This window comes from Chlorocebus sabaeus, chromosome 25 (genome assembly GCF_047675955.1).
Source record: "Chlorocebus sabaeus isolate Y175 chromosome 25, mChlSab1.0.hap1, whole genome shotgun sequence".
NCBI lineage: Eukaryota > Metazoa > Chordata > Mammalia > Primates > Cercopithecidae > Chlorocebus > Chlorocebus sabaeus.
Window position 1 is genome coordinate 28785292 of NC_132928.1, and position 17351 is coordinate 28802642.

A 17351-nucleotide genomic window follows, 5' to 3' on the forward strand; every position below is an offset into this window, starting at 1 on the left:
ACAGTCTTTTCTATCTTTTAAAAATTGAACACTGATGGTGTCATTGTGTGATTAAAAACCCTTTGGTGTGGGGAGGTCCTAAACGTTCATCAACAAGGGATTGGGGCAAATAAATTGTGATACTATTCATACCACAGAATATTGAGCAGCCTTCAAAAATCATGGTATAGACCTACATTCATTAATATGGAAAAATGGTTATGAAGCTTTTCAAGGCACCCTCCCCAGCATTAACTCCACGGTTTCTCACAGCTCCTCCAGCCCCAACTCTACCTCATGACTCTGCTTAAGTTCTCAATTTGCTAACAAGCAAATTCCTTCCATGATTTGTTCAGGTTTCTGAGGCAAAGAATCTGATCGGCCTCATTCATCGTCTTGTGCCAGGCCCATGCCAAGAGCCATAGGTCATAGCTATTCTTTGGATTTTATCTGCTCTTGCAAAAAATGGCTTGGACCCAACACAATAAAATTCTGAATTAACATATAATTAAAAGATTTCTAGATCAATACAATCCAACAATTAATATATAATGAAAAAATATGGAACAACCTAGAATCTACTGTAGCCGGACTTAGTTTCTAAAATATATCATTGGTATTAAATAGATCTACAATATTTATATCTCAATCATGCTTCACTTCATTAAAAAAACTGGTAAAAATGCACGTATTATATATTAAACATGATTAATTATTTGTTAAATTTTAAACAACACAGCTAGACATAAAAAGCAAAGATAGGCCAGGCATGGTGGCTCACGCCTGTAATCCCAGCACTTTAGGAGGCCGAGGTGGGCGGATCACGAGGTCAGGAGATCGAGACCATCCTGGCTAATATGGTGAAATCCCATCTCTACTAAAAAATACAAAAAAAAAATTAGCCAGACATGGTGGTGTGCACCATGCTACTCAGGAGGCTGAGGCAGGAGAATGGCGTGAACCCAGGAGGCAGAGCTTACAGTGAGCCAAAATCGCGCCACTGCACTCCAGCCTGGGCGACACAGCGAGACTCCATCTCAAAAAAACAAAAACAAAAAATAAAATAAAATAAAAGCAAAGGTAGAGAGGAAAGCCAAATGATCACTGGTTAACTGAAACAAAAAGTCCACACTCTTTTCCCCATAAGTATTTGAAAATATAAAGGTACTTGTTATATTAAAATGATAAAGTAGAAAACAAACCATCTAATCACTTAGATTCTCATATAAACTCCAGGCATTCAGGAGCCTCCCCCAAAACACTTAATTCTCAAAACTCAATAAATACGTATTTCAATAATTACTGCTTACTCCATTCAAATGTCAAGGGGGAGGAACAAAACAAAGAAGCTCCACCACTCTCTTAGTAATAATTCTGAATGACTTTCTTTTCTTAAAAAATGTATTTAATTCTTAATTAAAATACTCACTAATACCTCTTATTTGTTCACTGATTCAGCATCTTCTCTAGGCCAGGCACTGGGAATACGATGACAATTATGGGCCCCTCTTGGTGGAGTTGATTCTATATAAAAAGATTCTATATAAAATTGCTTTTTGATTCTGTAAAAAGCACACTTTAACAAGTTCTATGTTGCCCAGGCTGGTCTCAAACTCCTGAGCTCAAGTGATCCTCTGGCCTTAGCCTCCCAAAGTGCTTGGATTACAAGTGTGAGCCACTGTGCCTGGCCTCAAAAATTTTTTTTTGGAGTCAGGGTCTTGCTCTGTAACCTGCGCTGGGTGCAGTGGCATGATCATAGCTCATTGCAGCCTTTACCTCCCAGGCACAAGCAATCCTCTCACCTCAGCCTCCAAGTAGCTGGGACAACAGGCACTCGCCACTATGCCCAGCTAATTTTTTATTTCCAAAATCACACTTTTTAATATAGATTATATTATAGAATATATGCACATATAGCATATATAGAGAATATATGTTAGCCTTGGCTGGGTGGCAAACTGTAAAGTACACCTTTTTTTCCTATTAAGAACTTGAAGAATTTCACTTTGGCTCCATTATATAAAAATAAGCTGAAATCTACAGGCATCCACCTTTCCTAAAAATGACTCCCAGAAGTTAGAAAAAGAAAAACTTCAAGAGATAAAAGTGTTGTTTAGTACTTTTTAGTACTTTGTTCAATACGATTTATCGCTCCTCATTTATTAGGGAGGGAAAAAAAGGCAATTAGAGATACATGCAATATTCTTTCTTTTCAGGTTATTCACAAGATATTCTAACATGCTTCTTCCCATTGTGTTTTTCTGAAGCAGCTTTATTATACAGACAAAAAATGAAAAAGTCTAAATCCTTTTCATTACAAAGTTGGCTCAAGGGTAAGGAAATAACTTCTCTCTTGTAAGTACCAGGAGGAATAAAGGGGTCCATCCCTTTATTCCATATGTAGGAAAGACAAGAAATAACTCCAAAACACAGACTGGGCTCCACATTTTGTAAGGTTAGTATATTCAAAGGAGTCAAAGGTCAGTACTGAGTCATGGTCTTTTCTTTGCCTCTTCCCATATGGCTGCGGTGTTGATGAGTCCAGGACCTACTCCCTCAGGAGAGAGGTTGGTCATCCTTCTCTCACTCTCTCTTCCTTATGACTAGTAAATAAGGTATTAAGAGGAGCTCCAAGAAAACTTGAAGTGTTTTGTCCTTCTCTCTCCTTTGAAGACTTTCCATGTAAGGGGCCTTCAGGCAAGCCCCGGTCTGGAAACTGTCTCCTCCCCATTCCAGCTCCTCCTTTTCCTTCCTTTCTCATTGCCTCTCCTTCCTCCTTTTTTCTTCTTCTTCTCCTCCCGAGTCTTCCACCAATGGTTTACTTTTTTTCAGAATCATTAAATGCCATAATAATTTTGGTAAAATAGAAAAGCTTCCTTTTTCATGAATGTCCGGGTTTTTTGTTGCTGTTTTGTTTTTTTGTTTTTTAAGATGGAGTCTCACTCTGTTGCCCAGGCTGGAGTGCAGTGGCGCAATCTCAGCTCACTACAACCTCTGCCTCCCAGGTTCAAGTGGTTCTCCTGCCTCAGTCTCCCAAGTAGCTGGGATTACAGGCACCCGCCACCACACCCGGTCAACTCTGTCTTTTCCTGCTCTTCTTGTGCACAAGCCTGCCCAGGTTTCTCTCTCTCTTACCCTCAAGTTCTTCTCCCCGTGAAACAGGCAAGATGACCATTCACCCTATTTTTGGAAGAATGAGTTCCATGTTTGGATGTTGTAGGAAAATAAAGAACATTTATGAATATACTTGGTTTTAGGCCAATCTGGCTCAGGACAAAAAGAGTCCTTTTACTTGGTCCAGTTTCACCTCCCAGATTTCTGCAACAGGGGTTGGAACCTAACCTGAGCTAATGCTAAAATGTTTCCTTTGTCTTGCTTTGCCTTTTCTGTGCCTAGTTCTCCTGAGTACTTCTCCACAAAGCAACCTGAAGGCTGAGTGGAAGAACAATTAAAATGTTCCCAAGCTCCCTGACCAAATACTATGATTACAACATCTAAAGCTATGTATTTTCAACACCGAAAACAATTTTTTTTAAAAAAAATAGTAAGACTGGCAAAATGTTTTGGTATAAAAAAGAAGCTTTTGAAAGTTCGTATCTGGATTATTATTACTCATGTTGACTCCCTGCTTCACCATGCAAGAAACAGTGACTTTTCTTTTCTTTTCTTTTTCTTTTTTTTTAAGATCCTTGAAAGCTTTTGCCTTGATGAAACGGTGATTTTATATCGGCATAGCACTCCATACTTACTAAAGTTATATACTTTTCATCAAGTCTTTTCCCAAATTATTCTGTTTTACTATAACGTTACCACATTAAAATACAAACATTCTGGTCAGGCACGGTGGCTCATGCCTGTAATCCCAGCACTTTGGGAGGCCGAGGTGGGTGGATCACCTGAGGTCCGGAGTTCGAGACCAGCCTGGGCCAACATGGTGAAACCTAGTCTCTACTAAAACTCCAAAAATTGGCCGGGTGTGGTGGCATGAGCCTGTAGTCCCAGCTACTTGGGAGACTGAGGCAGGAGAACTGCTTGAACCTGGGAGGCAGAGGTTGCAGTGAGCCAAGATTGCACCAGTGCACTCCAGCCTGGGCAAGAGTGAGACTCCGTCTCAAAAAACAAATAACAAACAACAAAACCACCCCGGACATTCATGAAAAAGGAAGCTTTTCTATTTCACCAAAATTATTATTATGGCATTTAATGATTCTGAAAAAAAGTAAACCAGATCAACTCATTGTCCTCCTTAAAATCCTTCCGTGACGTCCTTCCACATTCCCAATAAAATCTGGCTTATAGAGCTTTACTTGCTTTGGCTACAATCTTTTTCTCTAACCAGATCTCTTATTACTATCAATCTTGCTCACTACCAATCAGTGGCCTTCTTTCAGTTCCTGAAACATAGCAAACTCCTCTTACATCAGAGCCAGTAAGCTTGCTATTTCTTTTGCCTGGAATGTTTTTTCCAGATCATCTGCCGATTCCTTCAGGTATTTAGGTCTCAGTTCAAATATCAACTCTGGAGACCGGCCTTCCCTGACAACCTCCTATGAAAAGAGGATGTTCGGCTCCTTGTAGCTCCTTACTAATTTATTTTTTTCACAGCATTTACCATTTCCTGAAATTGTTACAATTTGTCTAATTGTTTATTGGTCATCTTTACTACTAAAATAGTAGCTCCATGAAAGCAAGAGCTTGGTCTGTCTTCTCATTACTACATCCCATTATCAACAAGTACTTATTGAATGAGTCAAGTACTTCCTATCACACAAATTATATGGCAAATAAATGTGACTCTACACTTTCAAATTCCTGAAAATGTTCCCTCCAGGAAATTCTTAGTAGGACCTTTATCATCCAGCCACGAAGTTTATTTATTTTGTGAATTATATACTAACTCAGGGTCTTCATATTTATTCCCTCTGTCAGCAATGCACTAGCCTCTGATCTTTGCCTAAATGACTCCTCATCTTTCAAATCTCTGCTCAAATATAATCTCCCGTATAAGACTGCTCCTAGTCACTCTAACTATAATAAAATAACACGATTCCTTCAGATCACTTGTATTATCCTGCTTTTACTTTCTTCATAGCTTTCACCACTCTCTAGTTACCTTTGTAATATTTGTTTGTTTGCTTACCACAAACAGTTTTAGCTTTAGGAAAACAATAATTAGTATTCTCACCATCCTCCAAGTATAGCAAAAGAAATTCCTGAAAAGACGGGCCCTTGGGACACCTTGTAACATAGTGCACTTTGTAACACAGCTCATTCTAACACTCTTTTCAAACATGGAACAGTATAGGCTGAGAAGGAATCTGAGCATGGTAAGGATTTTTTTTTTTTCTATTACAGAAGCTCATTTATGCAGTTACCAGAAAACAAGCAAGCAACAAAATTACAATTACTAAAGTTTTTGTTTTAATGATCACCTATTTTATTTTACTAAATCACATCACTGACATTAATTAAAAACAATCTGCTTCACTGCTATAACCTAACAAATTGCAAAAATGTTTCCATATCATGGCAGTGTCGGAGCATCAATCTGCTCAACACACACTGGGGTATGTGTGGCCACAGGCAACTGCCGTGACTGTCCACTGTTCTATAGCACTACACTATACTGTGCAAATCAGAAAAATATGTAGTTTTAATACCAAACCTACTAAAATATTTCAACCTTGTGCTCTAATAATTTATTTTATTTTTTTATTTTTTGAGACAGAGTCTTGCTCTGTTGCCCAGGCTGAAGCACAATGGCACGATCATGGCTCACGGTAGCCCTGACTTCCTGAGCTCCAGCAATCCGCCTAACTCAGTCTCCCAAAGTACTGAGATTACAGGCCTGAGCCACCGTACCAGTCACTCCAATTATTTATATGTGTGTGTATACTGTTAGTTTTTTAGATATTTAAACTAGGAGAACATTATTACTCCAAAATAGGCCAGGTCCCAGACACTGAAGCTAACTTACCTTATAATATATCATCTATTTAAATTTATTAATCTGCAATGAATGCACAGGAATCTTTTTATCTTTTTAAAAGATGAGGCCGGACATGGTAGCTCACACCCATAATCCCAACACTTTGGGAGGTTAAGGCGGGCGGATCATGTGAGGTCAGGAGTTCAAGACCAGCCTGGCCAACATGGCGAAACTCTGTCTCTACTAAAAATACAAAAAAAAATTAGCCAGGCATGGTGGCGTGCACTTGCAGTCCCAGCTACTTGGGAGGGTGAGGCAGGAGAATCACCTGAACCCAGGAGGCAGAGGATGCAGTGGGCTGAGATCACACCACTGCACTCCAGTCTAGGCAACAGAGCGAGACTCTCTCAAAATAAATAAATTAATTAAAATTAAAAAAGAAAAGTCATGGTTAATATATGCTTAATTCATCTTCTATATTCATAAAAATTATTGCTGGACTTGTGACTGGTGTGGTGGTGGGGTAGTCTTGGGGACTAAGCCCTCAACCTGTGGGATCTGACACTGATCTGATACTATCTCCAGGTAGATAATGTTGGAACTGAATTAGAGGATACCCCACTGGTGTCCGTTGCTTTTGTGGGGAAAAACTCTTTTCCATTTTTTCTAAGAAGAAAAGAGAAACTTAGTATGAGTCTTACAGAGTAGCCTTTATCTTTCTCATTAAAAATAGCAAGTTTAGCAGTATCAGCTCAAGACTTCAAACTTATAAAGCTGTTCCTTTACTTGTTTTTGTCATTTACCACTATTAGGTAAAAAATATCAGAGTTCAAAATCACTAGGAGCAACACAGGATGGGGAAGGGAACATCTAGACCCTGAGGCTCCCAAAGGAACAGAGTAAAAACCAAGGAGTTAGTTTTTCCTACCTTCCAGTAGTTAACTACTAATTAGAGTTCACATAAGGGATAAAATATTTTTTGCCAGCTCTGTTCTGGGTTCTCTTTCTAATCTCCCAATTCTTGATAAATCAAAGTATCATCTCAATCCTACCTTAACGAGGTCTCTCCAGCCAGGCACTGTAATCCCCAGCACTTTGGGAGGCCAGGGCAGATAGATCACGAGGTCAGAAGATCGAGACCATCCTGGCTAACATGGTGAAACCCCATCTCTACTAAAAATACAAAAAATTAGCCAGGCATGGTGGCACACGCCTGCAGTCCCAGCTACTTGGGAGGCTGAGGCAGAAGAATCGCCTGAACCCAGGAGGTGGAGGTTGCAGTGAGCCGAGAGTGCACCACTGCACTCCAGGCTGGTGACAGAGCGAGGCTCCATCTAAAAAAAAAAAGTCTCTCCCACTCAACCCTACTAATAAATCTTCATGACCTGCACCTTAGTTCAGGCCACCAGCTATTTCAACAGCCTCCTAAGTGGTACCTCTTCTACAATACACCACAGTGACTTTCTGAAACACAAATCTGATGACACCCTCTCTGGCTTAAAACCCTACACTAGGGTTGCCATCACTTCCAGGATAACATATAAACACCTGGCATAGCATAAAACGTCATTCATGCCCTGTCCCTATCTCTGTGATCTCGTTTCTTATCACCTCTCAAAAGGCAGCTAGTGCTAATGCTACAACCAAGCTGCTTCGTCTGACCTGAGGGTACCATGCTCTCACACTCCCTTTTAACATCCCCTTATACTCCCATATACAATACCATACAACACAGCCTTCATTTCTCTACCTGGTAAATTCCTCCACATCCTTCAAAACTCCGTTTAAGTGTAGTACAGAGTTTGGTGCTCCTAAAGTTTTATACTCCTAAAACATTGGACAGTTTTCTATAAGCCACCACTAGAAAGTGAGACACTGAAGAACATGAAACTCTTTGTAATCATGGTAGAAAATACAAAGGGCAATGTAGAAGCTCCTTAAATAAATTAATAAATGGTCTGACAATTCAGTTTTATTAAAAAGAGTCTTTGTGAGATCATCTAGTAAAGTAAGTACCATTCATCAAGTTATTTCTATGAGAAAGTAAAACTTGGAGCTCCAAATGATCACAAATAAAGAGTAACTCTAACATGATAAACATGGTTGTAAGGTATCAAAAGATATTGTGAATTTGTAACAGAGGTGTGGATGTTACCTAGAAATAACGGAATCCAAATTAGGTACATGAGTAGTAAACAGAAAATTGAGTTCTAGCACTATGCATGAAGAAGAAAACGCTGTCCAACAACATCTATGAGAATGTAATTATTTTTTCAAAGACAGGTTTAGCTTATAAATTTGCAAACCACTCGTATACAAGGGTGACCAGAAATTAATGTCTTTACACCTACTATTACAATATTACATTTATATAATCCTCTTCTTAAACAGAGAAAGGATTTTTTTTTTTAACAAGCAAGCCTCTACACGAGTAAATTACACTTGAGTTCCAACAGATGGTGACACCATGGAAATTCATAAGCATAGTTGCCAAATAGGACCAATGTTTAAAAAAAAAAAAAAAAAAAAAAAGAGGGACAACATAGAGTTCCTGGGATCAGCTTCTCTGTTCTCAATACATTTTGTGTATCCAGCAAAAATAATGGTAACTAGAGAATTACTCTGCATATATATATATATATATATATATATATATATATATATATATTTTCCAAGATGGAGTCTCACTCTGTTGCCCAGGATGGGGTGCAGTGGCACAGTCTCGGCTCACTGCAACCTCTGCCTCCCAGATTCAAGCAATTCTCTCACCTCAGCCTCCCAAGTAGCTGGTATTACAGGCGTACACCAAGTAGCTGGCATTACAGGCGTGCGCCACCACGTCCAGCTAATTTTTTTGGTATTTTTAGTAGAGATGGGGTTTCACCATGTTGGCCACGCTGGTCTCGAACTCCTGACCTCAGGTGATCCATCCGCCTTGGCCTCCCAAAGTGCTGGGATTATAGGCGTGAGCCACTGCGCCCCACCTGCATATTCTTAAATACTGTATTAATTAACTCATGTCCACCTAGACTCTGTCACAACTCTACTTCATCCCCCGTCAGCATTCTACTTAACTGCTGTAATCACTCCTAAGGTACATGGAATTAACATAACCTTTAAGACAGGAACAGAGTGGGTAAATGGAACAGAGGGGGAAATTACTTTGAAAAGAAGCCTAGGCAAATTACCAAGATTTCAAACAAACCACCAGGCAGAGTTCCAGGTGGCACACCATTTCTATTTCCTTCCACCTCACTACTTCCCATCTACCTATTCCCTAGGCAAAGACAAAAATACAATTTAGTGTTTAAGAACATAGGCTTTATCCTGTTATCATGTAAAAGAGAAATAAAATAAGAAAAAAAAAAAGAATATAGGATTTATAGTTAAAGCAGAGATTTCAGAATCCTGCCTTCACTACTTACTATACTTGCTCCGTGACCTTAGTTATGTTCTCAAAGCCTCCGTTTCTTCCATCAGTAGATCAGGGATGATCCTTTCCTCTTAGAGTTGTAAGAATTAAATTATGTAAGTTAGAGTGTTAAAGTGTAAGCACACTGACTGGCACATAGTAAACTAAATGAAAAGAGCTACCTGATAAGCCAGGTGTAATCCCAGCTCACACCTGTAATCACAGCATAGCCCAGGAGTTTGAGATCAGCCTGGGCAACACAGGGAGACCCTGTCTCTACAATAAGAATAAAAAAAAAAAATTAGCCAGGTGTGGTGGTGCAAGTCTGCAGACCCAGCTACCCAGGAGGCTGAGGTCGGAGGGTCACCTGAGCCCTGCAGGTTGAGGCTACAGTGAGTTGTGATCGCGCCACTGCACTCCAGCCTGGGTGACAGAGTGAGATCCTGTCTCAAAAAAAAAAAAAAAAGAGCTACTTGATAATCATAAATAAACAATAGATAAAATCTGAGAATTAATAGACTGCAATAATTATTTAAACTAAGCTGACAGTATAGCAGTTCAGTTCACAATGCTTCCAAGTGTTTTGTAATATAGTATGAAAATCTATTTCATAATTCTGTAACCTATAGAAAGTTAAAAATCCTTAATTCAGACTTACAGGCTCCTCATGATCTAGCTCTAAATTATTTTTTAGCCTCATCTCACATTTATCCCTCCAAGCAGTCAATATTTTAATTTTAATACTTAACATACCTTCACAGGTTCAACCTTGAGTCAAACAATTCCTTCAACCCAGTTACTACTCTCATCCCATCCCTTTTCCCAACTACTGAAATCCCATATCATCCTACCCTACGATGCCTTCCCCGATCCTCCCTAGTAGAGATTATCACATCCACCTCTAAGATCTCAGTATCTATTGCTTGAAGTTAGAACACTTATTTCATGCTGTCTAGTTTTTTTTTCCCAGTTTTCTTCCTCATTAGATTTTTAGTTCAAACATCACTCAAGCAGAGATGTCAGTGGTCAGCTGGATACATAGAACATAAAACACAGCCAGGTGTGGTGGCTCACACCTGTAATTCCAGCACTTTGGGAGGCCAAGGTGAGTGGATCATGAGGTCAGGAGCTCGAGACCAGCCGGCCAACATGGTGAAACCCCATCTCTACTAAAAATATAAAAACTAGCTGGGCGTGGTGGTACACCTGTAATCCCAGCTACTCGGCAGGCTGAGGCAGGAGAATCGCTTGAACTCAGAAGGTGGAGGTTGCAATGAGCTGAAAATGCGCCACTGCACTCCAGTTTGGGTGACAAGAGCAAAATTCAGTCTCAAAAAAAAGAAAAATTAAAAAAAAGAAGTACGACTAAGGCAAGTTTGACTGATATGCAGATTGTATTATTAATTTTGGGGTGGAGATTGAGAGGAATGTTTTTGTTCTGAGAAGTCATGTTGGAAAGTTTTTTTGTTTTTTTGAGACAAAGTCTCATTCTGTTGCCCAGGCTGGAGTGCAATCTCGGCTGACTGCAACCTCCTTCTCCCGGGTTCAAGCGATTCTCCTGCCTCAACCTCCCATGTAGCTGGGAATACAGGCGCCTGCCATAACGCCCAGCTAATTTCTGTATTTTTAGTAGAGATGGGGTTTCACCATGTTGGCCAGGCTGATCTCGAACTCCTCACCTTAGGTGATCCACCCACGTCAGCCTCCCAAAGTGCTGGGATTACAGGTATGTGCCACCGCGCCTGGCCACATCTTTTCTTTTTAAAGATTGATTACTAAAAGAACTACAGAAAAGATACCTTACAGGTTTGAACTGCCATTTACAGGATATTTGAATTTAACCACTTAGAGAGGTCTTTAATATTTACTCTTATTTCCTATGTCTGCTTAAAGGCTAAATGCAGGATACTTATTTCTCTTTAACAATTTAACTATCAGAAATATTTAGTATGCATACAAGGCATGTTATTTCAGATAATGATAATTTCTATTTGAATTTAAATTTCTTCTCTACATTTTAAATTTTAAAACAGTAAAATCATATAAAAATGTTAATAGTGCAGAATTATATCAAATAAGAAATGAAAGTTACCATTTATTTCTCCAATCCTATTTAATCCCATTTCACAGAAGAAACCAAAGTTAGCAGTCTGGTGTAAATTCTTCTAAAGATTACTGTCTTCATATATATTATTTCAGGGGGAAGTTTTATACTGAGACTTTGATGAAAAAGAATTAGTACTAACATTATTTCTTGAAAAATTAGGATGATACTTTTGCTACCACCACACTTTTTTTTCCCCCCCAAAAGGCTGGCATATAGAAATAAAATATCCCAAATTTAAGATAATTTAGAAGTTGAAGAGCAGGGGCAATATATTCAGTACAATTAAACACACTATTTTTCATGATACTTCCCAAAAAGCAGGAAAAAAAACTGATAATTTAAATTAACTCTTACTTTACTCTTTAAAAAAGGTTTTTTTTTTTTTTTTTTTTTGAGATGGAGTCTTGCTCTTGTCACCCAGGCTGGAGTGCAGTGGCACGATCTCAGCTCACTGCAACCTCCGCCTCCCAGGTTCAAGCGATTCTCCTGCCTCAGCCTCCCGAGTAGCTGGGGTTACAGGTGCCCGCCACCACACCTGGCTAATTTTTGTATTTTTAGTAGAGACGGGGTTTTGCCATGTTGGCAAGGCTGGTCTCAAACTCCTGACCTCGTGATCCACCCACCTTGGCCTCCCAAAGTGCTGGGATTACAGGCGTGAGCCACCATGCCTGGCCAAAAAAATAGTTTCTTAAGGAACAACTTTTTACTAGTAATCTGAGAAATTTTCTCATGCAGGTTTCAGGAAAATAGTTATATTAAATATCATCAATCAAAATGCCACAGCAACTGGAAAACTTTAAATCAAATTGTGATAAAAGTTGAAAGTATACAATTAAAACACAGGTTAGTAAATGTGACACTGCAAAGGGTTAAGATGATGTAGGGCAAATATGAAGTTCTCAAGTTCTTTGGTTGGTTTGTTTTTGAGACAAAGCCTCACTCTGTCACCCCGTCTGGAGTGCAGTAGCAGAATCTCAGCTCCCTACAACTTCCACCTCTCAGGTTCAAGAGATTCTCCTGCCTCAGTCTCCCAAGTAACTGGGACTACAGGCACGCACTACCACGCCCAGCTAATTTTTGTATTTTCAGCAGACACAGGGTTTCGCCATGTTAGCCAGGCTAGTCTCGAACTCCTGACCTCAGGTGATCCACCAGTCTTTGCTTCCCAAAGAGATGGGATTACAGGCGTGAGCCACCACGCTCAGCCTCAAGTTCTCAAGTTCTAACAATCCACAAATAGAAGCCAGAACCAGAGATAAAAATTCTACGTTGGGGCCAGGCGCGGTGGCTCACGCCTGTAATCCCAGCACTTTGGGAGGCCGAAGCGGGTGGATCACGAGGTCAGGAGATCGAGACCATCCTGGCTAACATGGTGAAACCCCGTCTCTAACAAAAATGCAAAAAATTAGCCGGGCGTGGCGGCGGGTGCCTGTAGTCCCAGCTACTTGGGAGGCTGAGGCAGGAGAATGGCGTGAACCCTGGAGGCAGAGCTTGCAGTGAGCCGAGATCGCGCCACTGCACTCCAGCCTGGGCAACAGAGTGAGACTCCATCTCAAAAAAAAAAAAAAAACAAAAAACAAAAAACCTCTATGTTGGCCATGCTGTGCACCTGTAATCCCAGCACATTGGGAGGCTGAGGTGGAAGGATCACTTGAAGTCAGGGGTTCAAGACCAGCCTGGCCAACATGGTGAAACCCAATTTCTACTAAAAACACAAAAATTAGCTGGGCATGGTGATGCACAACTGTAATCTCAGCTACTTAGGAGGCTGAGACACAAGAATTGCTTGAACCCAGAAGGCAGAGGTTGCTATGAGCCAAGATTGCGCCACTGCACTCCAGCCTGGTCAACAGAGTGAGACTCCATCTAAGACCAAAAAAAAAGATTCTATGTCATTTACACTACATTCCTTAAATACTATTAAAATACATTCAAAGCTATCAGCAGGATCAATAAAGTGTGAAAGAAACCTGAGTAACACAATCAGCAGTCTACCAAATCCCTTATTTTATAATTAATTGTCCAAGTATTTCACACATACAAACAACACTGGAAAAAAAAATGTAGAAAACATGTTAAGTTTGTTTCATTCTTGTTAGAGGATCTAAAATAGACACTCTAAGGATAAGTAGGTTATCTATGACATATATATCTGTATCTGAAAGAAGAGCAACTAAGCAAAGGCTGCTTCACAAAGTCATGGATGGGCTTTCTAACTATCCACTTGGCCTTCAAACAATGGAAGCAGAAATAATCAGAAGCTGGAGCATCCAACTAGGGGAGTGATTCTGGGGGAGATGAATATATGAGACACTGATAAAGACACCAAAGTAGATTCTGCTTGTCCCTGGCATAGGCAAACTGTTCACATATGATATGTATGCAAAGCAGGTATGCCAAAGTCAGAGGGTAACTATAAGGTGATTTTGGAGCTATCAATGAAAGATGACAATTTCATACTGGATAATCCACATGCGAGTTATTGTTAATAACTGTACTGTAAATCTATAACTAAATTTCATTAACTAAATTAATCAATACATTATTTTCCATTACTTAGAAATATTAAAAGAGTTACTTTAAAGAAGGAAAAAAAGCAGAAAACAAAACAGGTCATCACCTCATTTAGTAATAAATTTTATAAACTAATTTTTTTGTTCATTCTTCCTAAATTTCGTCATTTCATAAATTTTATAATACACTTTTCTACATATAGCCCTTACCTTCCTCCCAAGCAAAACTACTACTGTTGGATTAAATCATGACATGATTTAATCGAGTATGGAAAAACCACCTTTCTTTCTAATACTATTCTTGATGATGTCCACATTTTGTGAAACTCAAGCTAAAGCAGTACAATGGACTGAACCAGCCTACAATGAACTTAAACATTTAGATTTATGTCTCCTGAGACTGCCTATGAGAGAGTTCCTGCGTGATTGTCCCAGGCCAGCTTAGAGCCCACCTGTGTGTTTTCTACAAGAATGAGTTCAAAGCTATTTAATAAACGAAAATATCTGATATGCAGAAATTTACCAAGAAGTTATTCAAGTACGTAAATCAGCTTTTTTTTGAGACAGAGTTTCACTCTTGTTACCCAGGCTGGAGTGCAATAGTGCGATCTCAGCTCACCGTAACCTCCACCTCCCGGGTTCAAGCCTTTCTCCTGCCTCAGCCTCCCAAGTAACTGGGATTACAGGCATTTGCCACCATGCCCGGCTAATTTTGTATTTTCAGTAGAGACAGGGTTTCTCCATGTTAGTCAGGCTGGTCTCGAACTCCCGACCTCAGATGATCTGCCCGCCTTGGCCTCCCAAAGTGCTGGGATTACAGACATGGGCCACCTTGCCCGGCCATAAATGAGTACTTATTAATCTCAACTCTTTTCTAATGATAAAGTCAAGGATGCATTTTCCATCTCTTCTAGCTAGTCTCTACGATGGAAAAAATAAAATTTTTCAATTAAAATTACATTAAGATAGTTGGAAATTATGTAGTTGTTTCTCTGAGGTATTAGATGGCAACAAACATTCCAAAATAGTTAAAATCTTCCTTCATTTGGAAACAAGGTTAAGAAAAAGATGATTTTTAAACTCCAGGCAAAAACACAATCCAATTTCAAAACATTTCCCTCTGTTTTACAGCGTATCATTCACACTCAAAAGTACACACTTCAAACTTAAAATAATCTTGGGTATATAAAGACTCACCATCTGTATGGGTTTCTTGTGGAGATCTCGTTCAGTTACCAATTTTTCCTGGTCAGTGACATAAAGACCTTTCTGTGCTAAAGCCTGGATTACAGCATCATGGCCCAAAAGGGGTTTTGCAGCATCACTCTTGAGAATGAGACTCCCAGCACGACAGTATAGTTCAGCCGACAGAAGCAAATTAACAACAGGTGGTTTGATGTGTTCCTGGTCATACTGATCTGTGTAAAATGGTTCTCGAAGTTCCTCTGGCACATTTTCTATAAAGATTAATGGAAAAAATTCTCTTACAAGATTTTTATAAAAGAAACAGAATTTATTTAATAATTATTATTTATGTCATAGAATTTAAGATTCCCTCTAAAAATATAATAATAACCCTTTAACTGAAAAGATGATTCATTAGACCTTGACATATAACCTGGAATGAAAAAAGATACAAATTTCCTTTACAGAAGATATTTTCTGAGTATATTCCAAAAAGGGACTACAAGACAAGGAGAAAAGTTTTCTGAGTCTAGTGGCTCTTGGGAAAGTATTCCCACATTCATAGTCAAATCTACAGAATGAACTATAAGATTCCTAAAAACTAATTTCAATGACACTCCTCACAGGCAAGCGTTCAACATGGAAATGCACCACAATAGGTATTTCAGGAGACTGCTAGTCCTTGCCACCTGAGAATACAAAATCATTTGCCCAAAGTTTTACAGCTAATGAGCTGCAGAATAGAGACTGCCTAACTTATTCTATCTCTTTGCCTCAAGACCCCTGCCATCTCTCCCTTCGTGCTTAGCTTGCTGACACTACTGAGAAAGAATTATAGCAATTGTTTAGGAGAGAGCTACTCTTAAAAATCCCTTACACTAGTAAAACACTGATATCGTCACATTACCACTGACCAACCACTCCCCATCCTACCTGAAAAAGACGTCCTGGACACCCAACTCACAAGTTTGACTAAAACATAAGTAGTAGTTTAGAAATGGGAGATGGGAAGGAAACCAAAATCTCCTCCAAAGTTTCTCTTTCCTGCTAACCACAACCCTTTAAGAATGCCAAGTCCCACTCTTCCAATGTCCACTCCCACTCTCCCAATATCTGCTCCCAAATCAACTTAAGCAAAAGCATTTGTATTTGATGGCAGCAAAATTACCAAAACAAGAGAAAAAAAAAACTACTCATTATTTTACAAATTTTCTTGCCTATTCTACCTTGCATCTCTTCCTCCTCCTCTCCATTTCTTACCTGGGCTCTATGCCTCTCATCGAAGCAGGACAAGGATGAGGGACATCCTCCAGAGGTGGGGCTTCTGAGTTAGAGGTTAACATGGAGCTACAATTATAGAACCTGATAGCTCTGTCCTGAGACCTAGCCAGTTCCTCACTTGCCTTCTCCCTAGAAAGTGAGGTTCTGAAGCCAGCCATCCCATCACTGATCTTAGCTGTTTCCTGAATAGGCAGCTTTAATATAAGGTCAATAATGCCACAGTACTAACCAAAACCGGTGCTTTGAAAAATCTGTAGCCAGGCACAGTGGCTCACGCCTGTAATCCCTGCACTTTGGGAGGCCGAGGCGAGCGGATCACGAGGTCAAGAGATCAAGACCATCCTGGCTAACACGGTGAAACCCCATCTCTACTAAAAACAGAAAAAATTAGCCAGGCGTGGTGGCGGGCGCCTGTAATCCCAGCTACTCAGGAGGCTGAGGCAGGAGAATCGCTTGAACCCAGGAGGCAGAGGTTGCAGTGAGCCGAGATCACGCCACTGCATCCAGCCTGGGTGACAGAGCGAGACTCTGTCTCAAAAAAAAAAAAAAAAAAAAAGAAAGAAAGAAAAATTTGTTTACAAAGCATTAATATACTCCTTAGCAATTTAAAGTTTTTTTAAAGTTCCTACTATTTAGAAAAATATCTTCACACAATATTGTAATAATTATTGTGTGTTCATTTTCTATACCAGCATGGTTCAAAGGAATTCAAGGAATCAGAAATAACCCTCATCCTCAAGGAGCCAGTAATTTACAAAACTCTAAACAGACAGAGAGGTAGAGTTAAGCAATTCAGAAATTAGAGACAATACTAAGGAGGAAATAATTAAGCACCAAATGAAAGAAATAAACAATTAAGTACTTAAGAGTTCAGAAGTGGGAGCATCACAGTGGGGGGGCACAACTTCATCTTTAAAAAAATTGAGGCCGGGCGCGGTGGCTCAC

General features: G+C 39.6%; 1 protein-coding gene across 2 annotated transcripts in view; it reads right to left on the bottom strand.

Moving 5' to 3' along the window:
• CAMSAP2 (calmodulin regulated spectrin associated protein family member 2) overlaps nucleotides 1-17351 on the bottom strand; it is a 115512-nt gene that overhangs the window by 77875 nt on the left and 20286 nt on the right. For both annotated transcript variants that reach the window (XM_007989016.3, XM_007989015.3), the window contains exon 2: nucleotides 15138-15397. In XM_007989016.3, the coding sequence (XP_007987207.3) occupies nucleotides 15138-15397 (260 nt within the window). The remainder of the gene's footprint in view (nucleotides 1-15137; nucleotides 15398-17351) is intronic.